The 17,565-nt window shown below is 33.2% G+C and overlaps 1 protein-coding gene across 2 annotated transcripts in view; it reads right to left on the bottom strand.

The window, feature by feature from the left end:
- Eogt (EGF-domain O-GlcNAc transferase) overlaps positions 1-16,258 on the bottom strand; it is a 31,327-nt gene extending 15,069 nt beyond the window's left edge. Inside the window, exons 1-7 of one of the 2 annotated variants that reach the window (XM_069841972.1) lie at positions 16,062-16,258; positions 12,521-12,717; positions 10,083-10,289; positions 8,820-8,968; positions 8,449-8,612; positions 7,463-7,734; positions 379-579 (exon numbers count right to left, since the gene is read on the bottom strand). In XM_069841972.1, coding sequence (XP_069698073.1) covers positions 379-579; positions 7,463-7,734; positions 8,449-8,612; positions 8,820-8,968; positions 10,083-10,289; positions 12,521-12,715 — 1,188 coding nt within the window. In that variant the 5' untranslated portion in view covers positions 12,716-12,717; positions 16,062-16,258. Of the gene's footprint in view, positions 1-378; positions 580-7,462; positions 7,738-8,448; positions 8,613-8,819; positions 8,969-10,082; positions 10,290-12,520; positions 12,718-16,061 lie in introns of both variants that reach the window. The other variant, XM_069841971.1, reaches the window with a different exon arrangement.
- Positions 16,259-17,565: the final 1,307 nt, after the last annotated feature.

Below are 17,565 nucleotides of genomic sequence, written 5' to 3'. Positions count from 1 at the left end.
GTGTACATTGAAGGCGCAGTAGAATACATTAAAATAAATAAAAAAAACTTTTATGCATTTTGTAATTAAGTGCATGATTAATTAGAAAATTGGGATAAAGAGTTGGCATAGCATGGCAACAGCACATTGCCAGCTCACCTACAAATACACACACGCACTTTGTCTGAATAAGAGTCCTATCCCTTAGTCACTGCCAGACAGTGCCAGAGTTGCCACACTTCCTAATAGCAGAAAATAATGATGTGTTAATAATCTTTTTATTTAGTTTGCAAAAAAATCATTTATTTCATTGAAAAACTGCAAAGGGATAAAACATTCCTTATCAATTTCTGACATGTATAAGTAATTTGAAATATTAAGTGGCAAGAGCCTCCTTACCTTTTTAACAACGTAATTCTTATTCTTCTCTAATCCTTCAATTAGTTCTTTTTCATTTAGAATCCTTCTATATGTTGTGTCCCTTGATAGTAATGTTACATGAATTCGTGAATCAGATCGTTTATGCAAGGGGATTTTTAATCTATGTAAAATGTGCTTTGAGAATGCATGGAAAAGGCCACTCTTTTCACAACCCCAGATCTGAAATAAATCACACATGTTTAATCACTTCATTGCACAACTCACAAGAAATTTATGAAATAACACCTCCACAAAACTTCATTGACCAATACTAGATAACTTAGCATCAGAGACGGGAGGATCCTGTTCCAGGATAAAATTCGTTAACTGAAATGTATTTTGTGTTTAATGGTTTTTCATTTGTCTCGACTAAGTTGGTTAAAAGTTTTATTTTTGTAATTTCTGTTTAATTATTATTATTTTTACCTTTCAAAAGTGGGGAACACGACTTAATCGAGAGCATGGTATTTTAAACTGTAGCAAACAATACAATATTGCGTAACTATAAAGACTGATGACTTCCAACATATTTCACTGGAGTTAAGTTTATGAAATCATACACTCGTGATGTAAGATCCATCACTTATTATATCACCCCTAAACTTATAAACGATCCCTCTCCCCCCACTAACAGAAAGAAACAGTAGACAAAGATATTGAGGCACCTTGTAAATAGGAAACTCTATATTAAAGTATTACATACAAAAGAGAAACAGGATAGAGTTAAATATTCTTATCCCTGTATTGAAATTTTGTGAAGAGAAAAAAATTTAAAAACTGCCCATAAAACATGTCAATTGAATATCTGGGTGCAACAAGAGCATTTAACATCTAACGCTGTTATTGCATAAATGCACACATTACATTCTTCAAACTACGAGTCCACACCTGTGGAGTAACGGTTAATGCGTCTGGCTGCGAAACCAGGTGGCCCGGGTTCGATTCCCGGTCGGGGCAAGTTACCTGGTTGAGGTTTTTTCCGGGGTTTTTCCTCAACCCAATATGAGCAAATGCTGGGTAACTTTTGGTGCTGGACCCCGGACTCATTTCACTGGCATTATCACCTTCATCTCATTCAGACGCTAAATAACCTAAGATGTTGATAAAGCGTCGTAAAATAACATACTAAGATAAAAAAAAAAAATAAATAAAAAAATCAAACTATGAGCTATCGACTTCAAAAAAATTATTTCACTACCTCATCGCTAGATGGAGGAGATCCATGAAAAACCAATCACACACAATGCTGTTATTGCATCCTCATCTGACTCCAAGAGGGCTATATTTAATATAATGAAATATGTATCAAACCTAAACGCACATAGAATTATTCCAATTCAGAAACAACTAAGTAAACTAAAAAAACTCCAAAAGGAAATAACATTTCAATGGATACCTAGTCATTGTGGTATACCTGAAAACGAGAAAGTCGATAATATTGCAAAACAGGCAACATATTTGCAACCAAGACCTCTTCAAGTGATATCTCTATCCAGTGCCTTTGCTTCAGTAAGGTCTCATTTTATAAACCTATGGATCAACAATTGGCTCTCTTCTGACAAAAGAAAAATTTTACAGTCCGTACAAAAGAAACCATATGACCTGGAAATGTACATAAACTTGCCCAGACATGTTCAAGCATTTTTAACAAGAGCCAGAACAGGTCACATTGTCACACAATTGTACCTACACTGATTTCACATTTCTGATAATCCTACTTGTCTATGGTGTAATAATCATGATGAAGATCTGGAACACATTCTTCTATACTGTCCATACATAAATCACAAATTAATCCACACCTGTGGAGTAACGGTCAGTGCATCTGGCTGTGAAACCAGGTGGCCTGGGTTCGAATCCCGATCGGGGCAAGTTACCTGGTTGAGGTTTTTTCCGGGGTTTTCCCCCAACCCAATACAAGCAAATGCTGGGTAACTTTCGGTGCTGGACCCCGGACTCATTTCACCGGCATTATCACCTTCATATCATTCAGACGCTAAATAACCTAGATGTTGATACAGCATCGTAAAATAAACCAATAAAAAAAAAATAAAAAAATAAACCACAAATTATCAGTATCAGTTGCAGAAGACACAGCCCTGCAATATATATTGACTACACCTCAACTCTGCTACTAGCAACAGGCATCTATAATGAACACCGATCAAAATACCCCTCGTTTCTCATGAAAAACAAGAACTGAAAAGACTACAGTGGACTTTATGTTGTCAGCAAACAGCTGGATACATTAAGAAGATTGATTTCAGTATCAAGCACAGCATTATATTATACCAAGCAAGATGGCCGGGATTGATGAACAAATCATTATCTCGGAAGACGAAAGTGTTGACTGTGTTAAGAGTAAATGTAATTTAAATGAATGGGAAGAAAAGAAATACTAATAAAAACAATATCGAAATTATGGTGAAACATATCTGCACATACAGGAAAGAAAATATCAGCCAAGAAATATAAGCCACTAGAATCACAGTTCTTCTCCTCAAAGTTACCAAGACCTTAATTTGAGTGATGTTCCTGAACAAGGGGTTAAATCCTACCAGAAAAATCGTACCGGGAAATACGTACTGCGACAATTAGTCCCAAGAATATAATTTGTATCCCGACAATTCATCCGATGACAAATTGTTCCAAGAATATTTCGTCCCAAATCTATGACATACCACGATATATTGTCCCACTGCGAAATTTTAATAATTAAAAAATTTTAGTAATTAAGAAATTGTCTAGAAATAATCCTTATCAGTTATTTAACAACAGGCGAAAATTTAAAACAAGATCAAAATTCGTTGCACAAATTGGTTAAACATCATGGAATATCACGTCTCACCATATCACAAAGGCAAAACCAAATTAATTTCGACATAGCAGAAAATCTATTCTAAAAGTATTATGTAATGTTTTATTTCACTCAACAGTGCATTAATCAATTGTGAAAACACTTATGACTTATTTGGCACGAACGTGGGATGAAAACATGTTGGGACAAATATTTTGGAAGGATTTGTTGTGGTACAAATCTTGTAGCAGTATCAAAACACGTTGTGATAAATAGTTTGGGACGAATTGTCGCGGTACGATTTTTCCGGGATGAACAGTTGTAGATTCGTTGTCTCTGCCTAAATGTTTGAAACCAGAAAATGCTGATTGTGTTGTGTGTGTTCTAAACATGGACAGTGCGAATAACATTGACCGAAGTGATAATTCAGAACTTGAATAAAAATCTGAGTTGTTGTTGTTTTCTAATGCCAGGCGTTTGAGAATAAAGTCATTTGACCTCTTGCACTCCAACATTTTTCAAAGATATTATCATGACCAGCCACTGAAGCACAGATTTTGAGGTGTTCTGAATCCATTTCTTGGTTTGAGTTGCACAATGGACAGTTAAGGGACTGATATATTCCAGTTCTATGTAGGTGTTTGGCCAAACAATCATGGCCTGTTGCCAATCTAAATGCAGCTACAGACGATTTTCGTGGTAAATCGGGAATTAACTGTGGATTTTGATGCAGAGAGTTCCATTTTTTCCCTTGGGATTGTGTTATCAAATTTTGTTTGTTGAAGTCTAAGTATGTAGATTTAATAAATCTTTTCACAGAGTAATACGTAGATTTAGTAACAGGTCTGTAAGTTGCAGTGCTGCCCTTCTTTGCTAAAGCATCTGCATTCTCGTTTCCCAGGATTCCACAATGGGATGGTATCCATTGGAATACAATTTTTTTTTTTTTTAGTGATATTAATTGAGAGAGCATTTTAGTTATTTCTGCTGTTTGAGATGAAGGTGTGTGTTTAGAGGCTATTGATAGAATAGCTGCTTTGGAGTCTGACAATATAACTGCATTCCTAAATTTATTGATGTGGCATAGAAGATTCCTGATACTTTCACTTATTGCCATGATTTCACCATCAAAACTTGTTGTTCCATATCCAAGAGATCTATAAAGTGAGAAGAGACAGCACGTAACACCTGCACCGGCACCTTGTTCCCTGGAGATCAAGGATCCGCCAGTTTTGTGGAGGGTACCTAATATTAATTGTCTCTAAAGAAAATTGTTTCAGTATTTCAGTGTTTACTTCTGATTTCAGTATTTCTTCTGTTAAATTTAGATTATATTCTATATTTAATAGAGTTAAAGGGTTTGGTTTAATTTGTAAGTTTTCTTTTAAATTCGGGATATTGATTTTCTGTTTTAATTCTTGAACAATGGATATGAAACTTTTTTGAGTTTTCAATCTACAGAGAGGACTGTATGAATGCCAATGTTTTCTGGTAATCTGATAGTTTTTCATATTGAATCAGTGCTTTTTCTTCTATTATCATTTTGATGCTGTTAATATTAGTGAGGAACCTCATAGAATCTATTGGAGTTGTTTTGATTCCACCAGTAATGAGTCTCAGAAATCTGAGTTGTAAAACACGTTCAAATACGAATAATCCAGTAAACAAGAAAAATGTGAAAGTTCCAACATAAAAGTCTGGGAATTATCTCTTCTATACAAGAACAGCATTAATTGTATTATTTCAAAAGTCCATTATTTTTGTAAAAATAGTTTAATTCGATGGTACTTCAGAATGTTAACAATTTGTATTTTTACTAATAAATATATTTTTCAGTATATTCATATGTAGCTGTAAGTCTCAACACTATAAAAATTTTGACTTTTTTTTTTTTTTTCTCTCAACATACTATTTTACCACTAAAGCGTTTTCAGAATAAGAAGGCATATAAGGCGGAGCTAGTTCAGGCCGGTCTATCTCGACTAGCCAGTGACAGTGAAGCGGTGTTGCCTAGTTAAATCGTCGCGAAGTCTCGCTGAAGTGTCGCGTATTAGTTTCTTTCTTGCGCGCACAATACTTATGGCTAGGAATGAATTTTAAGCTATGCCATTCGATAGAGCTCCGAATTCTGAATCCAACAGTACAAGAATGGCAATTGTATGTCAACTGGTTCGCGTGTTATCGCTTTAAGATTAAACAGAGATATCCAACCTACAGCATAGAACATATTTTGCTCTCAATTCCGTCTCTGTAAACGAAGATAGAATCTGTTTATTTTCAAATTCAGATGTGGACTGTTTTCTCTTGTATGATGTATAACTTACCGTAACAATGTCTCTTGAAGGAATTTGCAATTGGCTCTAATGTTTCATCTGTTATACGCAAAAGGATAGGCCTACACTCACAAGCGATGAGTATGGTATTTTTGTATATAATTTTTTTAAGGGACTAACTTATGATGCAGTGCGTGTCAGTTCTTCACGAACAAAGAATCTGACTGCAGAGGCATGTGGTTTAGAAGTGCATACATTTCTCATATTCTTGGACAGGAAAAAGAGACAATTAAAATAAGTGGTATACTTGAATTTACCTCTCCTTGAAAATAACTCAAAACAAACGTGTTAATTATTTGTACAATTTTCAGAACCGTGTATTACTTCATCGTACGATATTTGAAATACATTAGTAGTATGTGTTAGCAGTGCCATTATAATAGAACGTGGAAAGAAGAAGAAAGCTGAGAATAACCATAGGTACGATTTTCACTTTTCATTGAAATATTATACATGGTATAAGACGAAATATTGCATAAACATATGAGATATTTGGATGATATTGTAAACATAAACACTTCTGCCTCTTTTTCCATGAATTATACGAAGAGCATTAACAACATTCTTCCTTAAGAGCATTAGAAAACTTTATAAAATGAAGCACATTAACTACATTTCACTTTTAAAATAAATACAGACATGCTAGGAACGAGGAGATTTTATAATTCCGAAACTCAATTTCTATTTTAAACACCTTTCATTATATATATTACACTTTATACGTTTTTTTCTAATATACAATTTTATCTTCAATATATTAACGATATTATTGGATTACGGTTTTCATATTCGCTTCTGTACAACTACCTTCACTCGTAGGTTTATATGGCCACAGGCCAGAGTGATAGAACATAGACTGGACTTCTAGGTAGGTATAAGCTTGAGGATTAAATTAAATTAGATAGACTTGATTTAACAAAGTAGAAGAAAGTAATCTTCAGTTTCAATATGAGTACTGAATTAGGCCTACATATGAACAGATATGCTTATATTCTTATAGCCGGATTCTTAGCCAGAATATGGAACACTGGACCTCTAGATATGTAACAATTAGATGATAAAATAAAATTAGATAAACTTAGTTTAACAGAGAAAAATAAAATAATCTACAGTTTCAGTATGAGTACTGAATTATATATGAACACACATTATGATTATGTTGCATTATAACCAGATTCGTAACCAGAATGTAGAACCCTGGACCACTAGGTATGTATAAGCTAGAGAATTAAATTAAATTATATAGACTTCATTTAACGCAGGAAAAATGAAATACTTTCCAACTTCAATACTAAAGTACGTATCTATAGATATGTTTTCGTTTTGTTATCGCTAGATTCTTAGGCTGCCCCTACAAACAAACTGTACCTTATCTTTCCTCTGGAGAAATAAACAATAATAAATTCAGCTTTGCTGTACAAGGAAGTCTGAGTAAGAATTAAAACATTCTTTCTCAGACATTAGCAAAGTAAATTTCTACATATCTGTCACTTTATTTCGCAAGTCAGTGACTCCAAGAGCTACTGATCTATGAAGCGAAGAAGTAATAAAAATTGAGATGAGAATTACTTCAGTAAAAGTAATTATATTTAAACATTACACACAATGAAGAAACAGGTCTCAACCAGCTCGCTCAGCGAGAGACCTGCAACTGATATGTTCTGTCCTTATCTGTTTTCTCTGTCTTCCACGTCTCGTGCACCGTGCACTGTGTGACAACGTCGAACTGTTGCTAGCACTCAATTGGCTTAGGCCATATGCCTTCTTATTCTGAAACCGCTATAACGTTCTTGTTGCACTCAAGTATTCAATTTTTATACAGTACATTTCATACGAATTTTCCTTCTTCGTTATAACAATATTAACTTACTTATTTCGAGCCCTTTAAAGTTAAAGAATGAAATATTAATAATTCCTAAACATATTTACTTACAATTGGCGTGTTATAATAAAGACCGAAAATCATTCTGGGAAGCAATGGGAATACAATGTTCCTGAAGCACACAGTTTCTCCTCTGAATGTCTTCAGATCCCAGAGGGGATGTGAAGTGAACGCTTCCCACACTGATCCAAAACTTGATTGGTATGTGTAAGTCTCCCAAATTAGTATGTGTATATCCGTTGAGAAGGTGCTGGGATGTGATGAATTCACATGCAGCGAGGCATATAGGTTAAAAAAATCACAGAAATGATGATACATGTTGACTGCTGCAACAGAGGGAATCTTTGTATTAGTTACTTTAAATCACAAATTTTCTGCCAGCAACAAATCCTCCGAACATTTTCAATACAGATTACGTATTTCACTATTAAATAAATATATATTAAGTGTTTAATAAACGTGTTGAAAAGGTGCCAGGTTTTTCTAGCAGCAGAGGGACGTCATTTTGACAGTAGACATTCCAAAGCCTTCTCATAACGAAGCCCTTGCCGCAGTGTGTGTGATTTGTAGATTCATTAATGTTTCTAGATGTCACTTCCGATTTAAATTGTGTGGAAAATGCAATTATTCATATTACTGGAACAAGTGCAAGACAGAAAACAATTAACTTTTTAAAATTAATGGGCACTTTAATTGTTAAGACAGCGTATTTCTTGTGACATTTTATGAAAGGAAAGAAAATAAAATCCTGCATAATTACAGTTTTTTATCCTTAAATTTCTTCAACAAATGTTTATGCTGATTCATACCTTTGTATTAAAATTGTAAAAATCCAAAAATTACCCACTCTCACTAATACGCGGTCCCGTTTAATACACTATTTTTATGTGGTCCCTTGAAGAGCATATTACCGAGGTTTCACTGTATTTTCTAACATTTCACAATGTTCTTTGAACATTCAATCAGAGTGCTGAAAACATACTATGACCATCTCTTTAATGTAACATTACTTCAAATCAAGAACCAATTGCACTTACTAGCATCTATTTTTAATATAAAGGTAGGTTTCTCGATTACAATATCACAGTCTTTTTCTATAATTGGACGTCTTGGAAGTGTAGTAAAATAACGTAATTCTGGTCCCCATGACTGAAGAGGACTTATTTGATCACATTCTTCTTCTAGTCTTGATTTGTGTAACCTGTTAAAAAATGATATAACATTGATTTATTAACCATACATTTTTACAATATTTTACATAAAAATGAAACATTTGGTTGATAATATGTATTAATTCAGTAACAAAACATTATAATCATCAAAACGTTTTTAAATGACAATTTCAAATACGTGGATACTTTAACGTTCAACTTGTTTTAGAAATATGGATAAATATTTTGTATCTCACCTACAATAACCTCCAATTTGTCCTTCTTTAAGCACATCCATCTTATATCTTAACTGTTCTTTGCGTGAAGACAAATCTGTAAAATTCAACATTAGGTTGCGGCCCCTACAAAATCTAAGGTGTTTGGTGCATTCAAGAGATGAGTCTTCCTGCAAATACAAAAAAATTAACTAACACAAGCCGCTATCATACTTTATTATTAGGGCTCAGATTTCTATGACAGTCATGTCATTCTTTTATCCTGATCTCTTTTTACAAACTTAAGTTAAACCCATTTCTAACTTTTCTGAAAGGTTTTTATTGACCATATAAATGTATATTTTATAATATTTTAAGTTATATTTGACCAAAAAATGGTAGAAAAGCATATTTTTGGTCATATTACAGTAGTTTTAGCAATGCTCCAAGTATTATTCATAAGTTTTGTGCCAGCAATGATAAGAGATTTTGTTAGCGTTTGATTATTTATTTTGGGCTTCCTTTCCTTAGAAATATTTTGTGGATAGTTAAATTAAGTTCGAAGATAACTGAATTCGCTAGTAGTAAGTTGTTAAAACGCAAAAAAACAAAAGAATGTTAAGAATATGGCCAGATTGTTGCTGGTCGGTCTCTCTTTCTCCTCCTCCATCCTTCACCCCTCTTAAACATATGATGTTTAAGAGATTTAAAACCCTACTGTTGCCAGACAGTAACCCTGTTAACATAGTAGAGGACAGACGAACACTTTTCACCCCTCTTTCCCTCCCCCCCTTTTATTTTTATAGGCTGAACTGTTCGCTATGGCCAATACAAGGAGTTAATATTAAAAAATTGTAGAATGATGAATAAAAAAACTTTCATAAGTAATTTTTTAACAATATTTAATTTGTTTTGCGTCATGTTTCCAAGTTTTTGTGTTAGATTTCAGTATTTATTAGGGCATAAGTGCATGCATATCTCCAGAGTTTTTAAGTCACAGAAATCCAAGCCCTACTTATCATCATTAATAATTTAAGTAATGATACAAAAAAACTAACTGAAGATCTTTCTATCATATTAGTATGATTCGACTTACATTGCATTGAAACAGTAATAATAATAATAATAATAATAATAATAATAATAATAATAATAATAATAATAATACCGATAATAACAATAATAATAATAATAATACCGATAATAACAATAATAATAATAATAATAATAATAATAATAAACTTGCATTAACAAGTATAACTGCATTAAAAAATAATAAATGATATAATAAAATAAAAACATTACCATAAATGTTGGTTCACACATGACCATCATTTCTTGTATTTGATCACGTACATAACCAAAATCTCCTTGGCTATAGAAAGTTTTAAGTTGATCTTGTTTAGTCTTCACCCAGCCCTTGTGGTCTCCAGGACAGGACGGTATAAGATATGAATCTTGAGATTTACAGTTATGTTCATAACCCCAACAAACTTTCTGATCCAGTTGTTCCTGTAACAGGAATTGTTTTTGACATCCAAAATAATCTTTCTAAATAATGTAAAAACACATTTTACATTTTTCGTTAATTTGATTTATAGCATGAATAATTAATACCAACACCACAGACTGAAAATAAATTTCCAGATTAAGTTGTTTCACATCACTGATATTATTTATTCCAAGCTTACATTTCCAGTTTCCCTCCTCCTCCCATGGCAGACGGACATGTAGTGGTACTCCTATGAAATGGGTGGGTTCAAAATTGCAATGGGCCTTCATATAAGATGATACAGACATTACACTTTTAGTGGACAAAAATCAATTACATGATCGAGACATTAATCCATGACTATGGTTTTCATGCAAGTAGCATGTCTTTCCCATTGGATAAAGCATGACCAGCTACTGCATTTAAGACATACAAGTACAATAAACTTTTGTGAATACGAAAATAATAAAGACACTACGACGTATGTAGATTTGTAGTATTTTATTTAACAATGCTTTGAATACCTCTGATCAAGGTTCTGGCTGATAGGCTTATGTACATCTATTTTATCAGGCAGTACATCTTACTTGACGATATTTATATCAGAGAAAGAACAATTATTGTTTGTAATAATAATAATAATAATAATAATAATAATAATAATAATAATAATAATATTTATTTATTCTGGCGAAATTAAGGCCATCAGTCCTTCTCTTCCACTTAGCCAGAAACAAAAGAAGCTAATACAATTTGCAGTAATACAAGTTTATGATTACAGACTAATGTTTCAATCAATCTTCTTATCGTTTTCAATCGTTTATTAATGTCATGTGCAACAGTTTGTTGCAATAGACATAAAATATACTAAATTACAAGATATAAAATAATATTTGGCATAAAATATAGACAGATGAATACAACAATACAAATGAAATACAACACTGGTAATTTATTTATTTTTTTTATTGGGTTATTTTACGACGCTGTATCAACATCTAGGTTATTTAGCGTCTGAATGAAATGAAGGTGATAATGCCGGTGAAATGAATCCGGGGTCCAGCACCGAAAGTTACCCAGCATTTGCTCGTATTGGGTTGAGGGAAAACCCCGGAAAAAACCTCAACCAGGTAACTTGCCCCGACCGGGATTCGAACCCGGGCCACCTGGTTTCGCAGTCAGAAGCGCTGACTGTTACTCCACAGGTGTGAACAACACTGGTAATAATAATAATAATAATAATAATAATAATAATAATAATAATAATAACAAATACTAATAATAATCGTAATAATAAAGAGCAATCCAGGGATATTTTGATCGGTGTTCATTATACAGACTAATATTTAAAAAACACACAAAAAAAAATTGGCCTAGTCATACAAGCACAAGTTGAGTAGAATAATGTAAACATACTAAATAATAAATTATAAAATAATATAAGGCTTAGAAGTTACACTCAATGAATATGCATGTGATAAGTGAACCAATAATACAAATTACAAGAATTATAATTGTATAGCACTGAGGAAAATTAGTAACTTATCGATCTTGGGCCAGCAAGTTTCGAAACTGTACTGAATATCAAAATTTAGTAACATAAATTTTTATCATTATTAATGTGACTGGATACATTCCAGAAAAAATATTGCACCTATCTATTCTCATTCAATCAAAAACAAGTGAATCTCAAATATTCAAAGAAATTCTAAGTTTTCTATGCTAGACAACAAAACTAACCAAAGCCATGGTAAGTTTATATATTGAAGTTGCTATGTACCAGTAGCAGCTTCCGACCAGTTTTAACAACGTTCATTCCTTCATTTAATGTTCATAATAAAAAAAAGGGATTCTTTTATTATAGGATATCGCTTAATTTTCGTCAAGTTTGACAAACGATTCTGACGTCACAACATGGCTGACGTAAACCAACACGACGAGTAAATAAAACTCACTGAGACATCACAACTAACCAATAACCTTCTCACATACGTCGACCACATGACATCACCCCATTCTCCAATCTAGCCAACATATATTCTCATAAACACACTACCGATATCCTATAGTCATATAGACCCTCAATGGTTAGGCTAAAGTTATGGTAAGGATGAACGTCAGTAGAAATCATGTGAAAGAAAATAATCTCATCTTTCAATAGACCTACTTCTTCGCTGGACTATATTATATCCTAAACACCTTCTGACTGAATTTAAGCAATAATATGGTAAACAGCAAAATGTGTACTTACTTTATATGGACATGACGGATCCGCTTTGCACTTATTTGCTACATCAGGGAAACTATTGAAATAATAAGGAATATGTTCTGTTGGAAGATTAATATTTGTAAAATTTTCTGCAAGTCCCCATTGTATATTTACAATGATAACAGAGAGGTAGACTTTTATTAAAGCTAAAAACTGGTATTCTCCCATTGCAAGCATATCTGAAACAGAAATAGTATAATTCAGTCTTAAATCGCATTTGGCAGAATTTATTGTTCGTGTACATCCACTTAACAAATTCAAATATACAGTCGACTCCCAATAAATAGCATGTGGTTAATTCGCGATTTTTTCTTTTTCATTTTCTTTTTTGGGCGAAGTGACATTGCCATTTCCGTTTTTACTCGATTTACACTCTCTTACGCCATCTTAAGAAATTTGCTGTCTAAAATAAAAAAAAATATATATTAAATAAAGATGACTGATTATTTTTGTTAAATTAAAATGTCTTATGATACTTTGTAAAAGTTGTGCTTCTTGACTTAAGATTCTATCTCACTGCAGTATAATTTTTGGATAATTTAGAAATCTTCTCACCACTCGTGAGCTGCCACAAGGGACAAAGAGTACTTAACCATATAAATGTTGGAATAACTCTTCTCGGGTTCTCAGCCAGGTGAGTTGGAGATTAGATTCCAAGCTTTCGACGGCTAGCAGATGGCTAGATGGCAGAGCTAGCCGTCGAAAGCTTGGAATCTAATCTCCAACTCATCTGGCTGAGAACCCGAGAAGAGTTATTCTATATCAAATGCAGGGAAAGCCTCAAGTCATACATATAAATGTTTACAAGTTTATTGAACCATTGATTTTGTTTTAACAGTTAAACTCCTAATAATATAATAATATGTTTCAAAATGTTTTGCACTATTTCACATTTTGCACTTGATTCTGAAGTGTATTTTTAGTAATTAAACCTGTTAGATTAACTTTTACTGGACTTTAAATAATAATAAACAAAATTTGCGGATAATTCGCGATTTTCGGTATTTTACGGAAGTTCGTGCATTAATTTCCACCAATTATCGGGGAGTCGACTGTATGCATAAGTTATGTCAAATTATGACGTGAAATGTCTCTATTCGACCTACAAACTGGGAAATGTATAATATTTTGTGTAAGATGAAGCTCCTAAAGTTGATTATTGGGGCAGCATAATCACTTCCGTTATTGTATCAGCCGACAGACGACAGTTTCCAAATGAACTATATATGAAATGAAATAACGACGTCATAAGCTGATAACAATCGGCCATGCAAGTGCAAGCCACATAAGTCTCAATAACAAAAAAAAAGTAATTACAAAAAAGAGTAATTAGAATAATAGTAGGTGCCAAATCTAGGGAATTGTGTAGGACTATTTTAAAAAAACTACAAATAATGCCCATGTCTTGTCAGTATATCTTTTCATTAATAGTCTTCCTCGTATGTAATCGTGAAAACTTTGTAACTAATTCAACAGTTCATAGCATAAATACACGTCAAAAAAATGACTTTCATACTCCATCGGCAAGTCTATCGTGCTATCAAAAAGGAGTGCGTTATATGGCAGTAAAAATTTTTAATAGCCTCCCTGTCGATATAAAAAATGAAACTCAAAACATAAAATTATTTAGGGCCAAATTAAAGAAGTACCTAATTTCTCACGCCTTCTATTCTGTAGGTGAATTCATGACATTCAATAACACTTCATGAAATTGATACTAAAACTATGTGTTGTACTAGTAGACTATATTGTAAATCTCGTCTGTATATATTTCATCTAGACTGTGACTATAAATTAAGATTTTATAATAGTATTAAGTTTTTTGACTTGTTCCATATTCTAGCTGTAAGCATGTATGAATACCATGGAATGTTAATAAATACAATACAATACAATACAACAAACATGGAAGGTTATTAACACCTATTAAGAATAACTTTTGTTGCACTTGCAATGTGACAGACTGTGGTACAAACATGACCTGAAATCTGTGAACTTACTACATACCAAAAATAAAGACGTTTCACGCAATCCAAGTATTTCATATAATCCCCTGTCACTTTTTTAAAAGCCTTGTCAGTGTTTGCTGACAATGTTAGAAATACTGAGAAATGTTATAGGCTATATCAAGTATCTTTACATTACGGTATACTATGGGCTATTCGCTTTATTAATATAGTATCCATTCTTTAGTTTAACGGACTACAGATGATGAATGCTGTACGTAAATTAGACAGAAAAAACTGAGGCACATATTGAGAGAGCATTTCATGCAGTTCGTGTGGGCAATTTTATAAATTGGCATGAAATAACAAACAAGTTCTACATGGTTACAATAACAAATATATGTGATTACCCGAATAAATACTCAAGGATAAACATACCAGTACGTTATTTTAAAATGTAGTAGGCCTATTTAAAATACTGAAGAATAAACATACAGGTAAGTTATTTTAAAATGTAGTATTCACAAGGTTAGACTTCTGTATCAATTACCTACAGTGAACAATAATGTTTTAATTATCGTTTTATCAAGCAGGCCTAGGCCTATATCGTAATCATTTATACCAGTAGGCTTATTCAAGAACAATTTTGAAGAACCATATTATGCAAATCTGAAGTCATAACAGTAAAATAAAATAATGGGTGATATTTCTGGTATCACGGCATAAACCAGCACCACTCTAGTAACATACGGGAAAAGACGATGGCTGTAACTAAGTAGAACTCCATACAAATTCAATGAACCTGCTGACCGACAGCAACTGCAGTTCTCCAATCATACGAGTTTTGTGAGAAGGAAGTAACAAGAAAGAAGTTAAAATCCTTCATTATGCTTGTCATGCTTCGAAGATACAATAAATTAGGAACCGCCCTTAAATACTGATTTCTATTTTGTTTGCGATACGTATGACTCGACTTGAAGCCAAGTACGGTATGTAAATGCATTTCCGTCTTTCTTTGGTAAACAGAAATACCAAAAATTGTATTTAAATAACAATAGTTACTTCATTATGGAGCTGCCTCGTATTTTGTAAATTCTCTTTGTTTATTAAATTTCATAGCAAAGGCATTGCCGGTGCCCACGTGTATGACATATGTTCATACAGTGACAGGAAGTCGGGAGATACCTATTTCTCTATATCCTTAAAAGGATGTGCAGCAGAACTCGTTTTCATAAATACAAATATTTAAAGTCATCATTCTCTCTCCTAGTGACCTATATGAACAATGTTAATATTTTTATAATGTAATATTAATTATTAATTATATATAAATGTCAAATCTCAACGAAAAACCCAAAGTAGAAAGTAATGACACAATGACCTCTTTACTACCGGATCGTGCAAAGTAGTAAAGAAACTAGGCCTATTTGAAAAATGTTGTATTCATTTTATTAACCTAATGCAATAAGACAGTCTTTAAAGAATTATGTTTCCTTTAAAAATATATCACATAAATGAAACGGCATGCAACAGACTAGGTTAAAGACGTCCATCACTCAAGAAAATCAGCTACTTACTAACAAAATAATGTCGTCAGTACATAATACGAATTATATCTAACTCTTATAAAGTAACACATTTATCTTTCACGAAAATGTGATTGCACATATTGTATTCATGACTAAAATGTAGTTATCCAAAAAAAATCCAACATCTAAGTACAGTTACTTATTACGCGACACTTCCATACCGAAAGTATCGATACATTCATCGATGGCGGATGGACGATGTATCGCAGCACCGGTGGCGGTGATTGCATTCATGCGACCGATTATATTCCGCGCGATTCTGCGTCACAATTATATTAAATAGTGATATCAGCGAATAGGGATTATAAAGAATGGACACTGAGCGAATTTTCCTGTGCTTTGTTTCTCTGTGCGCCAGCGGCTAGTTCCACTTTCAAGCGCTAGAGGTAGTGTAATCGAGTATACGCTAAGATAATAATTGAGAATAGAATTAAGGCACAGGATCCAAACATCGCCTACCTTATTGCATAATCCAGTAACGCTTTGCTTCAAATAAATTCAAGTTAACAGCTTTTCCTTATTTCTCAGTGACAAACTAGTTGTAATAATAATATTTTACATTTCAGATATCATAAATTATATATAATACATTATAAAATTAAGTATCTAATTCGTTTAATATTTATATATAATATAATGTAGGTATATGGTTTTACTTCCCGTAAGAGTTTTGTTTTTCTATTTTCAGCGCTATCAAATCATTACATATTTTAATTGTTGTTGGGGTCAACGTCTGAATTCTCATTATAAAGGAACTCTAGATTCTAGACATTACAGTTAATGAAGGATTTATTATTTTATGGATCCAATTTATTTTATTTGAGTACATAATGTACCTAGATGTATTAATTATATGTGTTACATTTCCGCTGTGTCGACTGCTAGCTGGTGTGATGTCAGCGCCAACTCTAGGGAGAAAGCAGAATCTGACGCTCTAGCTGGCTTGAAGGTCATTGAAATCGGTCCGGTTACATCAAAGGTACCGACGCGAAGTGTCCATTCTTTATAATCCCTATTCGCTGGCGGCACTAGCCGCCCACTGGAACCGTGAACAGCTGAATATTTGTTAGGCCGTATACCGGACGACTGGCAGACGAGTCGATCGATCGTCCATTGGAGCCGACGCTTCGACTGTCAGTTACCAGTTGTATGTCCTCGTGCTACATGTTTATGCTTATTACATACATACATACATACATACATACATACATACATACATACATACATACATACATACATGCATACATACATGCATACATGCATACATACAGGGTGATTCATTATTACGTGTAAATTCTTTGTGTGTGTATTGTAGAGGTGAAACTAAGACTAAAACGTTCTATACAACTTTTTCTCAAAATCTTTAATTCCAGAGTTCCAGTAGATGGCACCTATATCGCAGTAACTGCACAGGCATTACTGTTCTCCCACACATTTGGTGTGGTATTGTGGGGAATCAGTTACTCGGACCTCGAGTTCTAACTCCGCGGTT

Source organism: Periplaneta americana, chromosome 12 (assembly GCF_040183065.1).
Source record: "Periplaneta americana isolate PAMFEO1 chromosome 12, P.americana_PAMFEO1_priV1, whole genome shotgun sequence".
Classification (NCBI taxonomy): domain Eukaryota; kingdom Metazoa; phylum Arthropoda; class Insecta; order Blattodea; family Blattidae; genus Periplaneta; species Periplaneta americana.
The sequence above is the reverse complement of the archived record's forward strand: the minus strand, read 5'-3'. Positions and strand labels throughout refer to the sequence as shown.